Source organism: Papilio machaon, chromosome 14 (genome assembly GCF_912999745.1).
Source record: "Papilio machaon chromosome 14, ilPapMach1.1, whole genome shotgun sequence".
NCBI lineage: Eukaryota > Metazoa > Arthropoda > Insecta > Lepidoptera > Papilionidae > Papilio > Papilio machaon.
Genome location: NC_059999.1, coordinates 6,412,929 through 6,428,408, shown reverse-complemented (window position 1 = coordinate 6,428,408; position 15,480 = coordinate 6,412,929). Strand labels below are relative to the sequence as shown.

At 35.0% G+C, this 15,480-nt stretch overlaps 2 protein-coding genes across 3 annotated transcripts; one reads left to right on the top strand and one right to left on the bottom strand.

The window, feature by feature from the left end:
- Window positions 1–3,807: 3,807 nt before the first annotated feature.
- Window positions 3,808–9,556, top strand: LOC106708450 (mitochondrial genome maintenance exonuclease 1). Of its 2 annotated transcripts, none has more exons than XM_045681018.1 (5): window positions 3,808–4,053; window positions 4,367–4,807; window positions 6,867–7,080; window positions 7,845–8,187; window positions 9,357–9,556. In XM_045681018.1, exons 1-4 carry the CDS (start codon window positions 3,855–3,857, stop codon window positions 8,179–8,181), a joined length of 1,191 nt encoding a protein of 396 aa, XP_045536974.1. In that variant the 5' UTR covers window positions 3,808–3,854; the 3' UTR covers window positions 8,182–8,187; window positions 9,357–9,556. The 2 variants fall into 2 exon arrangements, with proteins under 2 accessions (XP_045536974.1, XP_014355456.2); XM_014499970.2 differs by having other exon boundaries at window positions 7,845–8,192.
- A 2,254-nt stretch (window positions 9,557–11,810) lies between these two features.
- LOC106708408 (C-type mannose receptor 2) lies at window positions 11,811–14,902 on the bottom strand. The gene is made up of 5 exons (XM_014499903.2): window positions 14,808–14,902; window positions 13,830–14,114; window positions 13,083–13,259; window positions 12,153–12,371; window positions 11,811–12,026 (listed from the first exon to the last, which is right to left on the bottom strand). Exons 1-5 carry the CDS (start codon window positions 14,839–14,841, stop codon window positions 11,890–11,892), a joined length of 852 nt encoding a protein of 283 aa, XP_014355389.2. The 5' UTR covers window positions 14,842–14,902; the 3' UTR covers window positions 11,811–11,889.
- Between the last annotated feature and the right edge of the window lie 578 nt (window positions 14,903–15,480).

Here is a 15,480-nt window from a genome sequence, read left to right as displayed (position 1 = left end):
GTCGTCCGAGTCAGAGCCATTTATGTTGGATGACTTGTTCTGGATGCCTTGCAGATTGTGGTAAGACGAATATTGTCGTCCGAGTCAGAGCCCTTTATGTTGGCTGACGTGTTCTGGATGCCTTGCAGATTGTGGTAAGACGAATATTGTCGTCCGAGTCAGAGCCCTTTATGTTGGCTGACTTGTTCAGGATGCCTTGCAGATTGTGGTAAGACGAATATTGTCGTCCGAGTCAGAGCCCTTTATGTTGGCTGACTTGTTCAGGATGCCTTGCAGATTGTGTTAAGACGAATATTGTCGTCCGGGTCACATCCACCAAAGGATTGACCTGTCCAATAGTACCGATTGTGAACAGTTAACCTACATGCTGTTTAGTGACAAGGCGGTGTCATCTGACTTAATTGTTACGAGACGCTCGCCTTAAGTCTTAAGTATCATATGAGGATTGTAATGAGTAGTCCGTCAGGATGCCGAACGGAATAGGTACAACTGCAGTTCATTATTTCAGAGAATCGCCCGAGGACGGTCGAATGTCAGTCCGGCCGTGACGGCGTATCCGCCAAAGTCAAATGACTGGTTGACTTTTTCAGCCAAGCGAAGCGTCACTATCGATGGTTGTGAGGGCGGCCATTGAACAGTGTTGTTCGAGACGGCGCCCGCGCACCACGCTTGCGACGAATCGCTTAGCATCTAATTAACAATTAAAATCTAGCGCTTAATTAAGTTGGTGTCGCATTGGTTAGACACTACAGTGTTCGATCCACTGTGTATTTTTGGTTACCTAACCCTTTTTAAACAACTGCGATTGCAACAAGGACTCGTGATCTGTTCACATCCACCTGCTGACATATCCGCTTTTCTACCCGCACAAGATGATTTCTGACGAAGGCCCTCCTGCCCCTTCAAATATAACAACGTCATAGAACGGTGATAAATGTAATTTTTTGTTTATCTTACAAAGTTATTGCACAATATCTGAGAAAATTGTAAAATTATTAAGATTAGAGGTAATTAAAATTATAACCTCTCATTATAAAACATATTATATTCCAAGATATCTTCTTTAAAAACATTCTCAGCTGTTAGACTATGATCTTATTGGTTTATTTTTAACTGAATTATGTTCTATTTCTAATAGTCAAATACATTAAATATAGCTCATGTTACGATGTCCGTAGACTAGGATATCATCTGAGTGCACTTTCATGTCCACGGATGCGTTCCGTTCCACTGCATCGTCCCCTCGAGGAAACTTAAATTTGAGAAGTTATATGAACCAAGTTACGACAACTATAAGCTCAGTAGACTGATTTAACTTTGTTATAATATAACAAGAAACGAGAACGAATAATCGTTTAGTTGACTGTTGAGTGGTCGAATTAGGTCCTTTTTGCCCGATTAATATTGTTATATGAGGATAATTTTTTTAATGTATGAAAGTATTAGCTGTTATACTTATATGTTACTAACTGTCGCCCGCGACTCCGTCCGCGCGCAGTTAAAAAAAAAACGAAAAATAGATGTTGGCCGATTCTCAGACCTACTGAATATGCTCACAAAATTTCATGAGAATCGGTCAAGCCGTTTCGGAGGAGTACGGGAACGAAAACTGTGACACGAGAATTTTATATATTAGATGTCGCGCGACTATATTACATAGCCATGTCATCGAGGTCCGTTGAGCCTTTCCGAAGATACTTTCTAACAAACATCTATCCATCTAAACATTCGCATTTTAGCATTTATATTAATAATTTCATGTGGCTTCATATGTATGTGAACGTTTATTTCCAATTCATTTAGATGAAATATTATTTCACTCTCAGAATGCTAGAGGTTTTGACACTTCTGCACGATATTCAATCTTTAGTGGAAAGTGAATTTAATACTTGGATAAATCATGGACATAATGCAGTCGAATGTGAATAAGCGAGTCATTGTCCGGTACCGACGGACGGCCTCATAGCGCGAAAAACTCGGGTTCGAGAGAAAAATATCGCGGTCCCTTGGCAAGCGAGATCGCTTATCTTCGACTGTGTATCTACCTATATATATTCCATTGTACACTTATTTCCGTACTTTGTACTAAGTGGAATCGCACCTTAATCTCCCACATTTTTTATTATAAAGACGTGTCTGGTATTCGCTGATGTTAATTTCGTATATCAATGTATTTACGCACGATTATCTCTCGTTATTTAATGGAAAACATTTCGAAGGTTTAACCATTTTTTTCCTTAACGAGATGGTTGTTTGAGATTGGATTTTGCCTACAGGCAGATTTACTTCTGAACTCGTCAACGGAATTCAATTTATTTTATCTCCCTTTTCGTTATTCTTCGATCTTCAATATTCTTTATTATTATGTATTTCTTTAACTTATATTTTTTATGTTTTCATATGCTATTATTTCATAGATTTCGTTTTGCACTTAAAGCTTGATTTGCGTGCCGGAGGCTAAATTTTAGGTCTCAAACAAAACTATCCATGGGTCCCTTTTCTTATAAAGAAAGCATGAGAAGGGAACTCCAATTTGACGGGGACGGGTGGTATAGGAATAAGATATGTTTTATGAGCGTCCCCTCCTCTGGAAATTAATATATAACTTAGATAGGTAACTTTTACAATAGTTGATGTCTATGAGCACCTGTCTATTTCAGTAAATTCAGGTTCAAATTCAGGCAAAATCGGTTGTTCTTTGCCAATTACCATAAAAAAATAAGAAACGGTTTCCAATTACCACATGCTTGTCTAGTATTATAAATGAAACATAAGCTTAGTTAGTCATATTACAAGTTTTACGAAAGCATTTTCTCTATCACTTTCGTAATATACCATCAGTTTACTTGATTAAGATTACACCACATGTACACTAACCCACAAACTTAGTGAAGTAATATGAACCTTGTCTTCCGCTTTCGGTGCATATTTTTACGATAATGATGTTACATTTAGTAAATACAGGAAGGAATCTGTATGCTGTCGGTGCACGGCGCAAGATGAAAGAACGCAGTGCAGTCGCCTGCAACACGTGCATTAAACGACTAGACATTCTGAACTTTATTCAATTGTGATAAAGAATAAATTGTGCTTGAACATACCGTTCTGTTACGATTTGTTTACCTTCACATCTGCATTGGTGATTTTTAACGATAACAACACGACTAGTAGGCTATTTCATAGCGGATTTCTTTTTAATATTCATACTTCCATTTATTCATCGTATTTAGTTGTAGGTACATTTTTAATCTCTGGTATATACAGTTATACATTACAGAAAAAGTGCACAATAATACCGCATTGTCGTTCCAAAAAAAATAATTTAAAGAAGTCTTAAGAGAGACATCTATTTAGTTTAAAAGTGTAAAATTTCTTTAGACACATAGTTACTATTTTATGCGTATAGATGGCGCATAAAGTAATTAATAATTTTACCACAGAGCACAAAATCTTGAAGACCACAGAGTACTTAATCTTTTTAAGAATATTTATCAATCAAACAATCACATTAAATTCCTTCAGAATCACAACATATTTAACTATTTTAGTTTATCCTCTCCACTTGTCCATTTCTCCACAGGTATTCCCATTATGATTCTTTAAAATATACTCCAAATAAGCATTATTTTAATAAGTTTATATTTAATCTGGATCGATAATTTTAACTTCTATTTTTTGTTCTATTTAAATTTAAAAATTATAAAAAAGAGCAATTGATTAACTGATCACTGATTGGCAGAAGGGTTAATTTGACTTTTTTTGAATATTGAATTTATTTCCTTTAATTGATATTATTTATCATATGTAATACTAGTGAACATTGTGAAATATTGTTCCTAAATACGATTTAAGCAATGCTTCGACCGGATCGTATAATAGTCCGTGTTGCGTCTGTGCAAACAAAATTAGATTTTATCCGAACAAAAGTGGTTAAATCCTCTTCTATTTTGAACCCCGCGGAAAAAATAAAACTATACCATAAAGAGAACAAGGAATTGTTCGGGCCATTGTTAGATAGGAAGAAACCAAAGAAAACTCGTTTGCAAAAGTCTAGTGAGTATTCCGTGTTCTAGCTTTGTCAACCTTGTAATAAAATGCAGTTCTCTTTCTATAAAAGTAGTTCCTATATAGTTCCCACTTCTTGGCTTTGAGACGTTTCCGATAATAAGTTGTTTTTGTTTTGTCACATATTACCGATCAGTCGCACGAGTCTTGTCTGCTAGCCAGGTATTTATTTAATAAACAATGTAGCCACAATGATTTTGTGCCAATGTAAATTGTCGAATCATATGACACCGGCGCCTATCCTATTAAAGACGTAATCTCGTATTTAGACATTCGCAGATAAATATTCTGTTTGTTCCAGCTAAAAATAGCCAAACGTCGCATCAAAACAACAAACCGGGAGTATCAAGTGAAAGTACGCAGAAATATAGTGCTTCGGAACATGTGCTTCGTTGTTTGAATTACGATCGGACTTTTGGGATTTTTAAAAGTAATATGTGGCAAAATACGAAGAATTGTATCAACTACGCTGCAGTTTTACTAAACAATAATGCTCTTAGAGGAATAAAAACATTTGCTGTGAGTAATACTGCAAGGAGTTCAGCTGCTGAAACTGGCTATGTCAGTGAAGACAAGATTCTTCAAATCAAACCACATCAAAATGATTTTGCAAAACAGTACCCATCGGTCACACTGATCTTAAATAAGACCATGACAGATGACTCAAGAGTTGCATTAGAAAAATGGAAGAAGGAACGGATAGCTGAAATGGGCTTGGATGAATTTAATAGATTTTATGAAGGTATTTATAACAAAAATCTTACTAATTTAATTCCATGGTCAATTATCTTAATTGTGCAATCAAACAATTAGAATAGAAATCATATGCAATTAGACTTTGTTTAAGTCCAATAAAGTTTGCATGTATGACATCATTTCGTTCAAAATTTTAGATGATTTAGCTATATAAAATAAGTAATTTGTTCTATTGTGTTATAATAAAACATAGGTAAAACTGGTATAATACCAACTGGAGTATAATTAAGTGCAAAATATGAAACATCTAAGTCTTTGAGACCTAATCTCAATTTATTAGGTAGATTAATATGTATGTTGTTGTAAAAGACCTTGATTTTGTTGTCTTGCTATCCTTGCATTGATATCCTAAGTGAAAGTATAAATAACACTACATATGTGACATTTAATACATATTATCATCCCTTTCAATCTCTTTGACAAAACAGAGACAGCAATATATATAACTAGCTGTCGCCCGCGACTCCGTCCGCGCGCAGTTAAAAAAAAAATGAAAAATAGATGTTGGCCGATTCTCAGACCTACTGAATATGCTCACAAAATTTCATGAGAATCGGTCAAGCCGTTTCGGAGGAGTACGTTAAGGAAAACTGTGACACGAGAATTTTATATATTAAGACAATTGTAACAGTACTGGAATTCTATAGTTGGATCTTTTATATAAACAAACAGAAATATTAAAGTTATCTAAACTTTGTTATCAAAGAAAAAGAAATTTTTGTATAATCAAAAAGGTTTTTATCAAAACAAATTTATCTTATCATTGTTTAGTTCACAGAAGGTCAAGGTGATAGTCATAACTTGCTATCCTTTTCTTAATATACAATTTAAGTAAGAAAAAAGCATTAAATTTACTCTATTACTAGCTTTTGACTAGATTAGAAAAAGAGGATTAGTACCTTGTGTTATTCAAAACTAACTAACTATGTATGTAAAATTTCAATATGAAGTGTTGAACTGTTGCAGTGTTAATAAGTAAATATATGAATTAAACTTATCCCACGGTAACTAGAAAGAAAGAAAGAAAAAACATTTATTGCCACACAAAAAATTTAAAATCAGCAATGGAAAAAACACATACAAGGTACAAACTTGGCACAATAGAGCAAAAGGGAGCCAAATCAGTGAAGCAGGGATAGACTAAACTGCCCCTGCGCTGGTTTCCAGCTGGCACCTTTATAATAAATAATAGTAATAATAAAAAATAAAAAGACTAAAGAAAAAATTAAACTATCGACTTCCACGATCATACATAGCCAATCCGCACTTGGTCAGCGTGGTTGACTATGACCTAGTCACGCCTAACTTGGGCTAGGCTCCGAGCCCTTCGATGGAGGATTCTACATATGTGCCTAATTTCATTTAGATCTATTGAGCCACTCGATTTACCTTCTTACAAATATCCATCCATACATCCAAACATTTGTATTTATGATATTAGTATGTTCATTAATAACATAGCTTATTTTGACTTAAGTTAAAATGATTAAATTATTATCAAAAGAATTCAAATTATTTTGTATGTTATAAAAACAGGTTATGAGATATCAAGTAATAACAAGTTTTAGATTATTTCTTTAAACATAACTTATCTAATACCAATATTAGCTTCAAATTCATGTAAATATGTTATCATCTAGATTTAAAAGTGAACATTTTTAATAAACTATTTAAGTTATATTTTTATTAGTTGTCGCCCGCGACTCCGTCCGCGCAGAATTAAAAACTTCATTATAGCCTATGTGTTCTCCCAGACGCTCTACCTCTATGCCAAATTACATTGAGATCCACACAGTTGTTCTGGATATACCTTCAAACATCTATCCATCCATCCATCCATCTAAATATTCGCATAATATTAGTGAGATTCAAAGATAGATAAAGATCAAAGAATGTGTAAAACAAGATATGTGTTAGAAGGAAATGAATTCAAATATAATGGATAATAGAGAAGTATGGAAGAGTAATACATACTGTGCCGACCCTTTATAAGGAAAAGGGATGAAAAAATATATTTATTTAAAATTTTTGTATTAATTTTACAGCACAATTAGCACTTGGAACTAAATTCCATAGTACATTGAAGAACTATTTTACGCAGCCCCGTAGTCAACTAAGAATTGATAAAGATATCGAACCAGTATGGGTGTCTGTGGGTGAAGTACTGAAGAATATATCGTCACCCAAAGCTATCGAGTCAAATGTGGTACATCCTGTATTAAAGTACAGAGGGATATTTGATGCTATAGCCGATTATGAGTAAGTATTTACAGTTTATAATATTAGTTAACTACCTATACATCTAATAATTCTTGCAGTAGCAAATAACACTTATAATCCCCTTTTTATTTTCTATATACAGTACAATCTCATTAATCCGGCACTAATTAAAACCGGAGGGTGCCGGATTATTGGAATGTTTGGATTACTGGGTTATACTGAAAAAGTCATCGGTAATAAATAAAATAAAGCATTTCATAGAGAGAATAGATGTATGTAATGTATTATGGAACAATTGAATTAACATGTAGGCACATATGTAATTAACTAGTTTTGAAATAATCACAGGCACCCTCCGACCACGCCTCCCTTTCCCCTCTATACCTGTACGACCAAAGTGCACAGGTATAGAGGGGAAAGGGAGGCGTGGGCGGAAGGTGCCGGATTATTGGACGTGCCGATCTATCGAAGTGCCGGATTAGTGAGATTGTACTGTAGTACAAGGTGGCAAACAAGCAAGCGGCCACATGAATTCGTCAAAACAGCGTAGTGACCGCTGCCCATAGACATCAACTTATTTGAATCAATGAATTTTGTTTTTTTTAACTTGTAACATAATCCTTAAAATTAAAGGAATACTTTTTTAAATAATTAATATTATTTCGTATTGCTTTGTTTTATTTTTAAGCTGTATAAAAGTTGTGTATTTAGGTTATAAAGATGTATTGAAGAGTACATACTGTGACTTTCCAAGGGTAAGGGCAGCCTGATAACTTTCTAATATAGAATTTTTCTAATTCCAGGGACAGACCTACACTAATTGAATGGAAAAAATCAGATAAGCTTAAAAAAGCAATATCTTTAACATATGATAATCCAGTTCAGTTGGCAGCATACTTTGGTGCGGTCTGTAATGATCTTAATTACAAGCATTTGAATGTGCGAGATGCTCTATTAGTAATAGCTTATACTGACGGATCTAAAGCCGATGTATTTCATCTGTCCACTGACAAACTGCGAGAACACTGGGCCCAATGGCTGATCAGATTGGAGGAGTACACAAAGAAATACAGTGAGGATTCTGAAAAGTTACTCAAAGGTGGGAAAAGATTATTTGAAGAGGATATCGGGAATCTCTAATTATGTGTAAGGTATCTTTTTATTTATAGTGAACATGTGACATAATCTGGATATATCTGTGAAGAAATTTAAATTTCTTTAGTTAATCTACCTAATCTACTCTCGCTTAGGGTTGACTCCACTCCACTCCACTGAACTCTAAATGGACAGGCTATAAGACGTGCTATTTTGTGCCTATTTGAAATCGAACTAATAATTGAGATAGAATGAACTGACAGTAACATCAATAGACATGTTGAATTTGGACAAAGAAAAAGCTTTAATTTTCAAGCACTAACCTATCCATTGATACAGATCAGTGCTCGACCCTCTTGATGGGATGTGTGAGAGATTGGATATATTCATTACTAGCTTTTGCCCGCGACTCCATCCGCGCAGATTAATATAAAAAAATTACTTGGTTGCTTATGTGTTCAAGTTTATGTTCTACAACAGCGATCCCCAATCTATTTTGGACAAGTGACCCCCTTTTCCAAAATAAACCATTACAGACCCCCATGGCCAATTTATCTACTTTTAAGATCAATTATTGTTATTATTAATATTTTTCATTCTGACTTAGGTCAATAAAAGAAGACAGAGTGAGAATTAGCAATGCTTTAACTTAAGACCCCCTGGGGTCGATATTGAACTTTGGGAACCCCTGTTCTACATCTATGCTAAATTTCACCAAGGTCCATTTACGGTTCTGGGTACATGTTCTAACAAACATCCATTTAAACTTTCGCATTAATAATATTAATAAGATAGTCTTAAAGCACCAACTATTTCTACATACATTTTTATCCAACTGACATACTTTCTATGTGACATTGCATGAATAAGTTAATTCATGATGGCTTAAGCATTGATTCCCAAAGGGGTCGATATTGAACTTAAAGCATTGCTAATTCTCACTCTGTCTTCTTCTATTGACATAAGTCAGAATGAATAATAATAATAATTGATCTTAAAAGTAGGTAATTTGGCAATGGGGGTCTAAGGTAACAGTTCATTTCGGAAAAGGGGGGTCACTTGTCCAAAATAGTTTGGGGATCCCCGGCTTAGAGCCTAAATAATTCAACCAATTTTGATGATCTAGTTCAAGAGTTATCCAATTATTGGCATATCAAAGATATAAGGCTTTTTGGTATTTTAACTGTCTTTTTTTAATATGCCTTCATTTATATTTCTAGCATAAAGTCAAGAATTATGCCGGAGTGAAGATGAAAATTGACTGAACTAATTGAAGATTTGTGACATTGCAATTATGTACTGATTAAAATGTATAGAGATTAGCATTTCTTAGATTGTATCCATTGATTTTGAATCTGTAACACTTTATATTGTGTAAAAATAAATTTTATTCGCACAAGCTACAATCATTCTTTAAACAAATATAAAAAAAAAAGATTAAAAAAGGTTATTTTACTTTCCTATTTTAGCTATTTCACCTAAAGGGCTTTACATGAGGTGTCTTGACTTGCCAAATTCAAAAATAAACATTTACAAGCTATAATTTTGTTCTTTAAAATAATTTTCATTTCATGTAAAATGAAATTAAATCACATCGGTTTTTTTTTTTAGAACTAGTTATCAGCTAATTCTGTAGAATAGCTGCAGATTGTTAGAAAGTCAATTAACGGAGTTACGGAGGTTTAATTTTAGTCCTTTTCACCCTTATAAAGGAAAAAATGGGATAGGGATTTGCTGGAGTAGGGTACGCATAGTTAGGACTAGAGAATACTATGTGTTATTTTAAAGTTCTTCATGTAAATTATAATATATGTATACTAAAAAGAAGGAAAGGTTTGTATATTTCATAAGTAACGAATAAAGTAAAAAATTACTAGACTTATTACAAAAATTCATTTGCCATTAGAAAGCAAATATCACAGAGTTACATGCTACATTTCTTAATATTTTTATTGTGCGGAAGTCGTGGGCGAAAGCTAGTCTTTCAGATATTAATAGCCGCGTACCCACCTAGCGCACAGGCTCACGCGGCAGCCTCGGTGTCCGGATCGCGAGCCATGGCTCCTGCGGCAGCCTCAGTAGTTTTGTTCCGCGTGGCCGTGGCCGCCTCGCGAGGCAGGCTGAGCCATCATAAGTCCGCGAGTATTCGTAATGGACAGTCGTGTATTTTCAGCTACAGCTATTTTCCTAGCTGCTTATTGTTTAAAGAAACGAAAACAGTCACGTATCAAAAAAACCTACTGGACTCCTCCTGACTGCCCATGATATCAAAATTACAGAAGACAAACACGGCAAGAGACAAAACTTGAAGTAGCTTCGCGCGCGAGCCAAAACATAACCGTCCCCACCTAACGCACAGCGCTCACTGAGGCACCTTTGAGCGCGTCAAGTTTACCGACAACAGATGGATCGGGGCCGAGCCGTGCTCGGTCGAGGAAACGCGCGCCCGAGGCAGGCCAAGGCACGTCCACACCAGCCGAGGCATTGGCTCACGAGGCTGCCGCGTGAGCCTGTGCGCTAGGTGGGTACGCGGCTATTGAACCATTTTTTTTAAGTTGCAAAATCATTATTTTACATGATAAAAATACATTTTTTTTTCAATAATTATTTCAACTTTTGTAAGATTTTTTGAAGCGTGTATATTTGTTGTTTATGAAAATTAAATTAGTATACTGCTTTTCAAATATCTTGGCGACTCAAAGTCTTCTACGCGCTTTGCCCTCCTTCCGCATCTCTATACCCAGCTACACCTAACATTGTGTACTACGCAGCGCCTCGTAAAATGTTCCGAGCCGACACGATATTTGACAACCTCTATACTAAAATGTTAAAGCAATCTAAAAAAACGTTCAGACCTAATCGATCATTCAATTATTGTATCATTACAAGTAAATCTTAATAAAATCTTTAAATTTTATTTTTACTTGTGTGTATTATTTATCACTACAATTTCGTCTTAATATAATTAGTTTTGTCGCACAGAATATATACTTAATTAATTAAGAAACGGCTTAACTCACGTTTGATCGTCCGGTGACGGCACCGACTAGTTTCGGACCCATCGGGGGTCCATCTTCAGGGCGAGTGTTTAATCCGAAGACTTCGCGGTCGCGTCGCGTCGCGTCTCGCACTGCGGGCCATAGCGCGTAGCGCGCGGCTCGAGGGGGCGGCGCTATGGCCCGCAGTGCGAGACGCGACGCGACCGCGAAGTCTTCGGATGGGTCCGAAACTAGTCGGTGCCGTCACCGGACGATCAAACGTGAGTTAAGCCGTTTCTTAATTAATTAATTATGATGTCTCACGAAAGTTTCAACAGAATATATACTTGTAAGATTTTTATCATTCAATTCTCTGGCAACACATCTGTGGTTCTTCTGGTGTTGCGGATGTCCATGGGCGTCGGATCAAGTAATGTTAGGCGATCCGCTGCTCGTTTACCGTCCTTATATTATAAAATTAAAAATAACAATAAAAACTGACATTTACGTTGCTGAGTTATGTTAAAAATCATAGACGTATATCCACGGAGAAAATAAAAGTAATATAGTAAATAGAATAAAGTAAATAAAAGTTATAAGATTGTATAATTATTTTCGAATAAATTGACAGACCAAGTCCTCCCCCACATCCCGCTACACCCAACATTGTATTAAAAGCCGCCAAGATATCTGCAAGCATTAATACACATATTTTCTTCTAAAATATTTATTTTAATTAGAGACAACATAACATGTGAAGAATAATGTCATATAACTATTTGTTAACTTCCATTTCACATATGAAAGGTCGAGTTTCTTCACAATCAACTGTATGTACTCCATTGTTTATGGATATTACAGTGCAGTAGTAGTTCTCATAATTGTAGTTTACGGAAATGGTCGTCTTTAACCCTGTAAGTATATAAAACAATATTTTGGGTAAGTATACAAAAAATAGTATGGGAGCCAAGAATGTCCGCGAAAAATATATTGTTTTCCGTGTTAATTTTTTAGTGTTCCATATATCTGGTGACTCACCTCGATTTGAGTAAAAATTATCTTTCTCCATCCTTCGAAAGCCGATGTAGTACGAAATATCTTGCCTCATTGGCATGTTTAAATTTCTTATGTCAGTGTTTAATATGGAATCGGACAAGACCCCACCTTCCATAATGCATGTGTGCAGAGCGTTAGCCCAAGTTTTCTTATTGTCATTAAATTTAAAACATTTTTTTAAATATTTTGAGAAAATGTAACCTAAAAACAAAACAAAAAAAAACGATGAATTTAACCTAACAACATTTAGTTAAATAATAAGCTATGTAACATCGAAAAATCATTTCGTATAAAATATTTCTGTTGTTGATATCTTTTGTCCAGCTGGACAGATTTTGATGGAAAGCGGGAATATTATAGGCGAATATTTTAATCCCGCGCTGACAAAGTCGCGAGAGACCGCTAGTAAGGAATAAGGGCGCAGTTTCATTAGTCGATAACTCGGTTGTAATACAGCGCCATAGTGCTCGTATGCGAGAACTACATTTGTCGTTAGGGCCCGTATGTATGCGTTAGGCAATAGTCGTTACTTTTTTTTACTGCGCATTGCAGGCGTCAACTAAGTCCTCGCACGACGCTTCCTTTACATCGGTCGATCATTTTCATCAGTTGTTGGCCCGTATTCAGGGACACCCCGGCTGCTGTATAAGGTCCGAGTTATGGACTAATCGAGTTTGTGTCCGAGCGTCTTATGTCAAATTTGTATTAAACGTTAGCTGTGTGTTTCGATTGTCAAAACATTCGTATAAAAACATTTTTGTCATCCTTCTTATTTCTGCAGCTTGTCTCTATTTTAAAACAAAACATACTTTTATATCTCTTTCTTTTCAAACGGTAACAAAGACTTGATAATATTTTTAACTGATGTTTCGACAGTAGTTGACGGTAAGAAGTCACCTCAAACCAAAATACCTGAGTCAGAAGTGGGACAAAATTCGTTGTTTAATTTCTTGCAAATGAAAGGTATGCGTAGTTCACAGGAGTGAGTGATTATAGTGCCTGTTTTCGTAGACAATACCCCACACCTTGATATTGCCTGAATGCTGCTTGTATTGTCACTTAGATCAGAAAGTTCTGGAACAAAACGTCCTGGAAAAGATTAGTATAATTTATGTACGCATATTGGAATTGAACGGTGATCGTAAGTCAATTCAAATGTTTGTTTATTCAGCACAAACAGAGTGGCTAAAATTGCAAAAACAGATAGTATGGTTTCGAAAAAATAATTCATAATTTCTATTTTTCATGTGGTACCAATAAACCACATGTGAACGAATAATTTATGTACATAATCAGCCCATGGGCAGAGATAGCGAACCAATGGCACGCGTGCCGTTAGTGGCACGCGCAACAGTATTTTGGGCACGTCACTTGCCACAATATATAGTGGCAACGAAAAAAGTGTTATTATGTGAAGATCAAATGTGAGTGATCCCTACGCTACGGAATTTCCAATAAAAGCATGTTTTACATGTTGTCATTAAATACATGTTTAGAATAATGGCACGTTGATACGTAAATGTTTGCCATACCTGCCGTAGAATGTAGGCCAATAATAGAAATAATCAAACTGGAAGTGATGTTACGGTTCACTATGAGGGTAATATGTTTGATTACATTATGTATAGAATAAAGGTATTTATTTATAGATTTCCTTACCATCAGTGGTAATAAAATCACCAAGACCAAATTCGTCACGGACGCCCACATAAATATGTTCTAAGTCGACCACTGAGGCGCTCAGATTAGCAGCGACCCGCCTTTCATTTTCATCAGCAGGGTAAAGTAATTGAGCACCTTCATCCTCACACGTTAAGTAACTTTCCTGCCAAGTGCTCTCACTTTCACCCCAGTGGAATTTATAGAATGCATCGTATTCTTCAAAGTAAGTATAGTCTCTTCGATAGAAATTATTATTTTTTCTAGATGCAGCTGTAGAAATGCCTATAGACAAAGTTTAATAAGATATTTATTCCCACAATGCTACTGGTAGAGAATTACTGGTTAGTTACTGATAATAATGACCACCACCTTCAGACACAAGGAGCAAAACTGATTTATATTAAACTAGCTTTTACCCGCGACCCCGTCCGCGCGGAATAAAAAAATAGAAAACGGGGTAAAAATTATCCTATGTTCGTTTCCTGGTTCTAAGCTACCTGCCCATAAATTTTCAGTCAAATCGATTCAGCCGTTCTTGAGTTATAAATAGGGTAACTAACACGACTTTCTCTTACATATATAGATAGGGCCATATAGGCAAGCGGCCACCAGGTATCGCTAAACTAACTAAGATACCGATGCCAATAGGCATCTGCAACTAGTCAAAAACTGTGAATGTGAATTCTGGTCGATTTTCAACAAATAGGTGACCTCAATAATTACACACTATAAATTGCACGTTACATTTATATTTAATAATTATTGCACAAATATACATTACATTAATTGCACAGTGTAGAAATTGCCATTGACGAAGTCAGTTTAATCTAACTTCGAATACACTAATATTGTTAATAATTCGTTTTATTAATATATATTCAAAAGGTAAAAGAACAAAGTAAAATAAAAATTATCAGGTATCTTTATGATAACCTCATTATAAGTTTAGTAGATTATTATAAAAGGTTTACTCACACAGACTGACGGCAAAGAATATTTTAAAAAACATGTTCACGATAAGAAGAACAGTGCTAACTTTGAAGCCCCTTCGTTCTCTTATGTATAATATGCTTGCCATCGCCATTTTGTTTGTAACAATATACAGGATGTGGCAACATTATATTGCAGTAAAAGAAAATTATATGTAGAGAAATGAAACGAAATTTTAGAAACCGCTGATAGGATTTATTTTATTAACATTATATAAACATGATAGTACAAAACAAAAGAATCTATGTTTAATAGAACTCTACTCATGTAGTACTAAGTAATAACATATATTGTCATCCCTTACATTCTCTTTGACAAAAATATATATTAATACAAGTCTCTCTGCAATTGTTCTTTTTATAATCGCGAAATTATTGAGCAAACAAGTCAAATACTACATTCTTGTCAATTTCCTGATTTATTTTATAATATTTGTAAGCAGGCTTTAAATATATTCGATATATTTTTAAATATATTCGATGTGTTGATGTTTAATGGTATACTTTGATGATGGGTTATCTTTAAATTAAAACATAATAGGGTAGTAATGGTGCGTAATATAACCCTCAATTGTCACTTAAATCAGCTAATTGAGAAATAAATTTGTATATCTATTTGGAAACATCCTGTAGCTAATTTATTATATATCATCATTTAT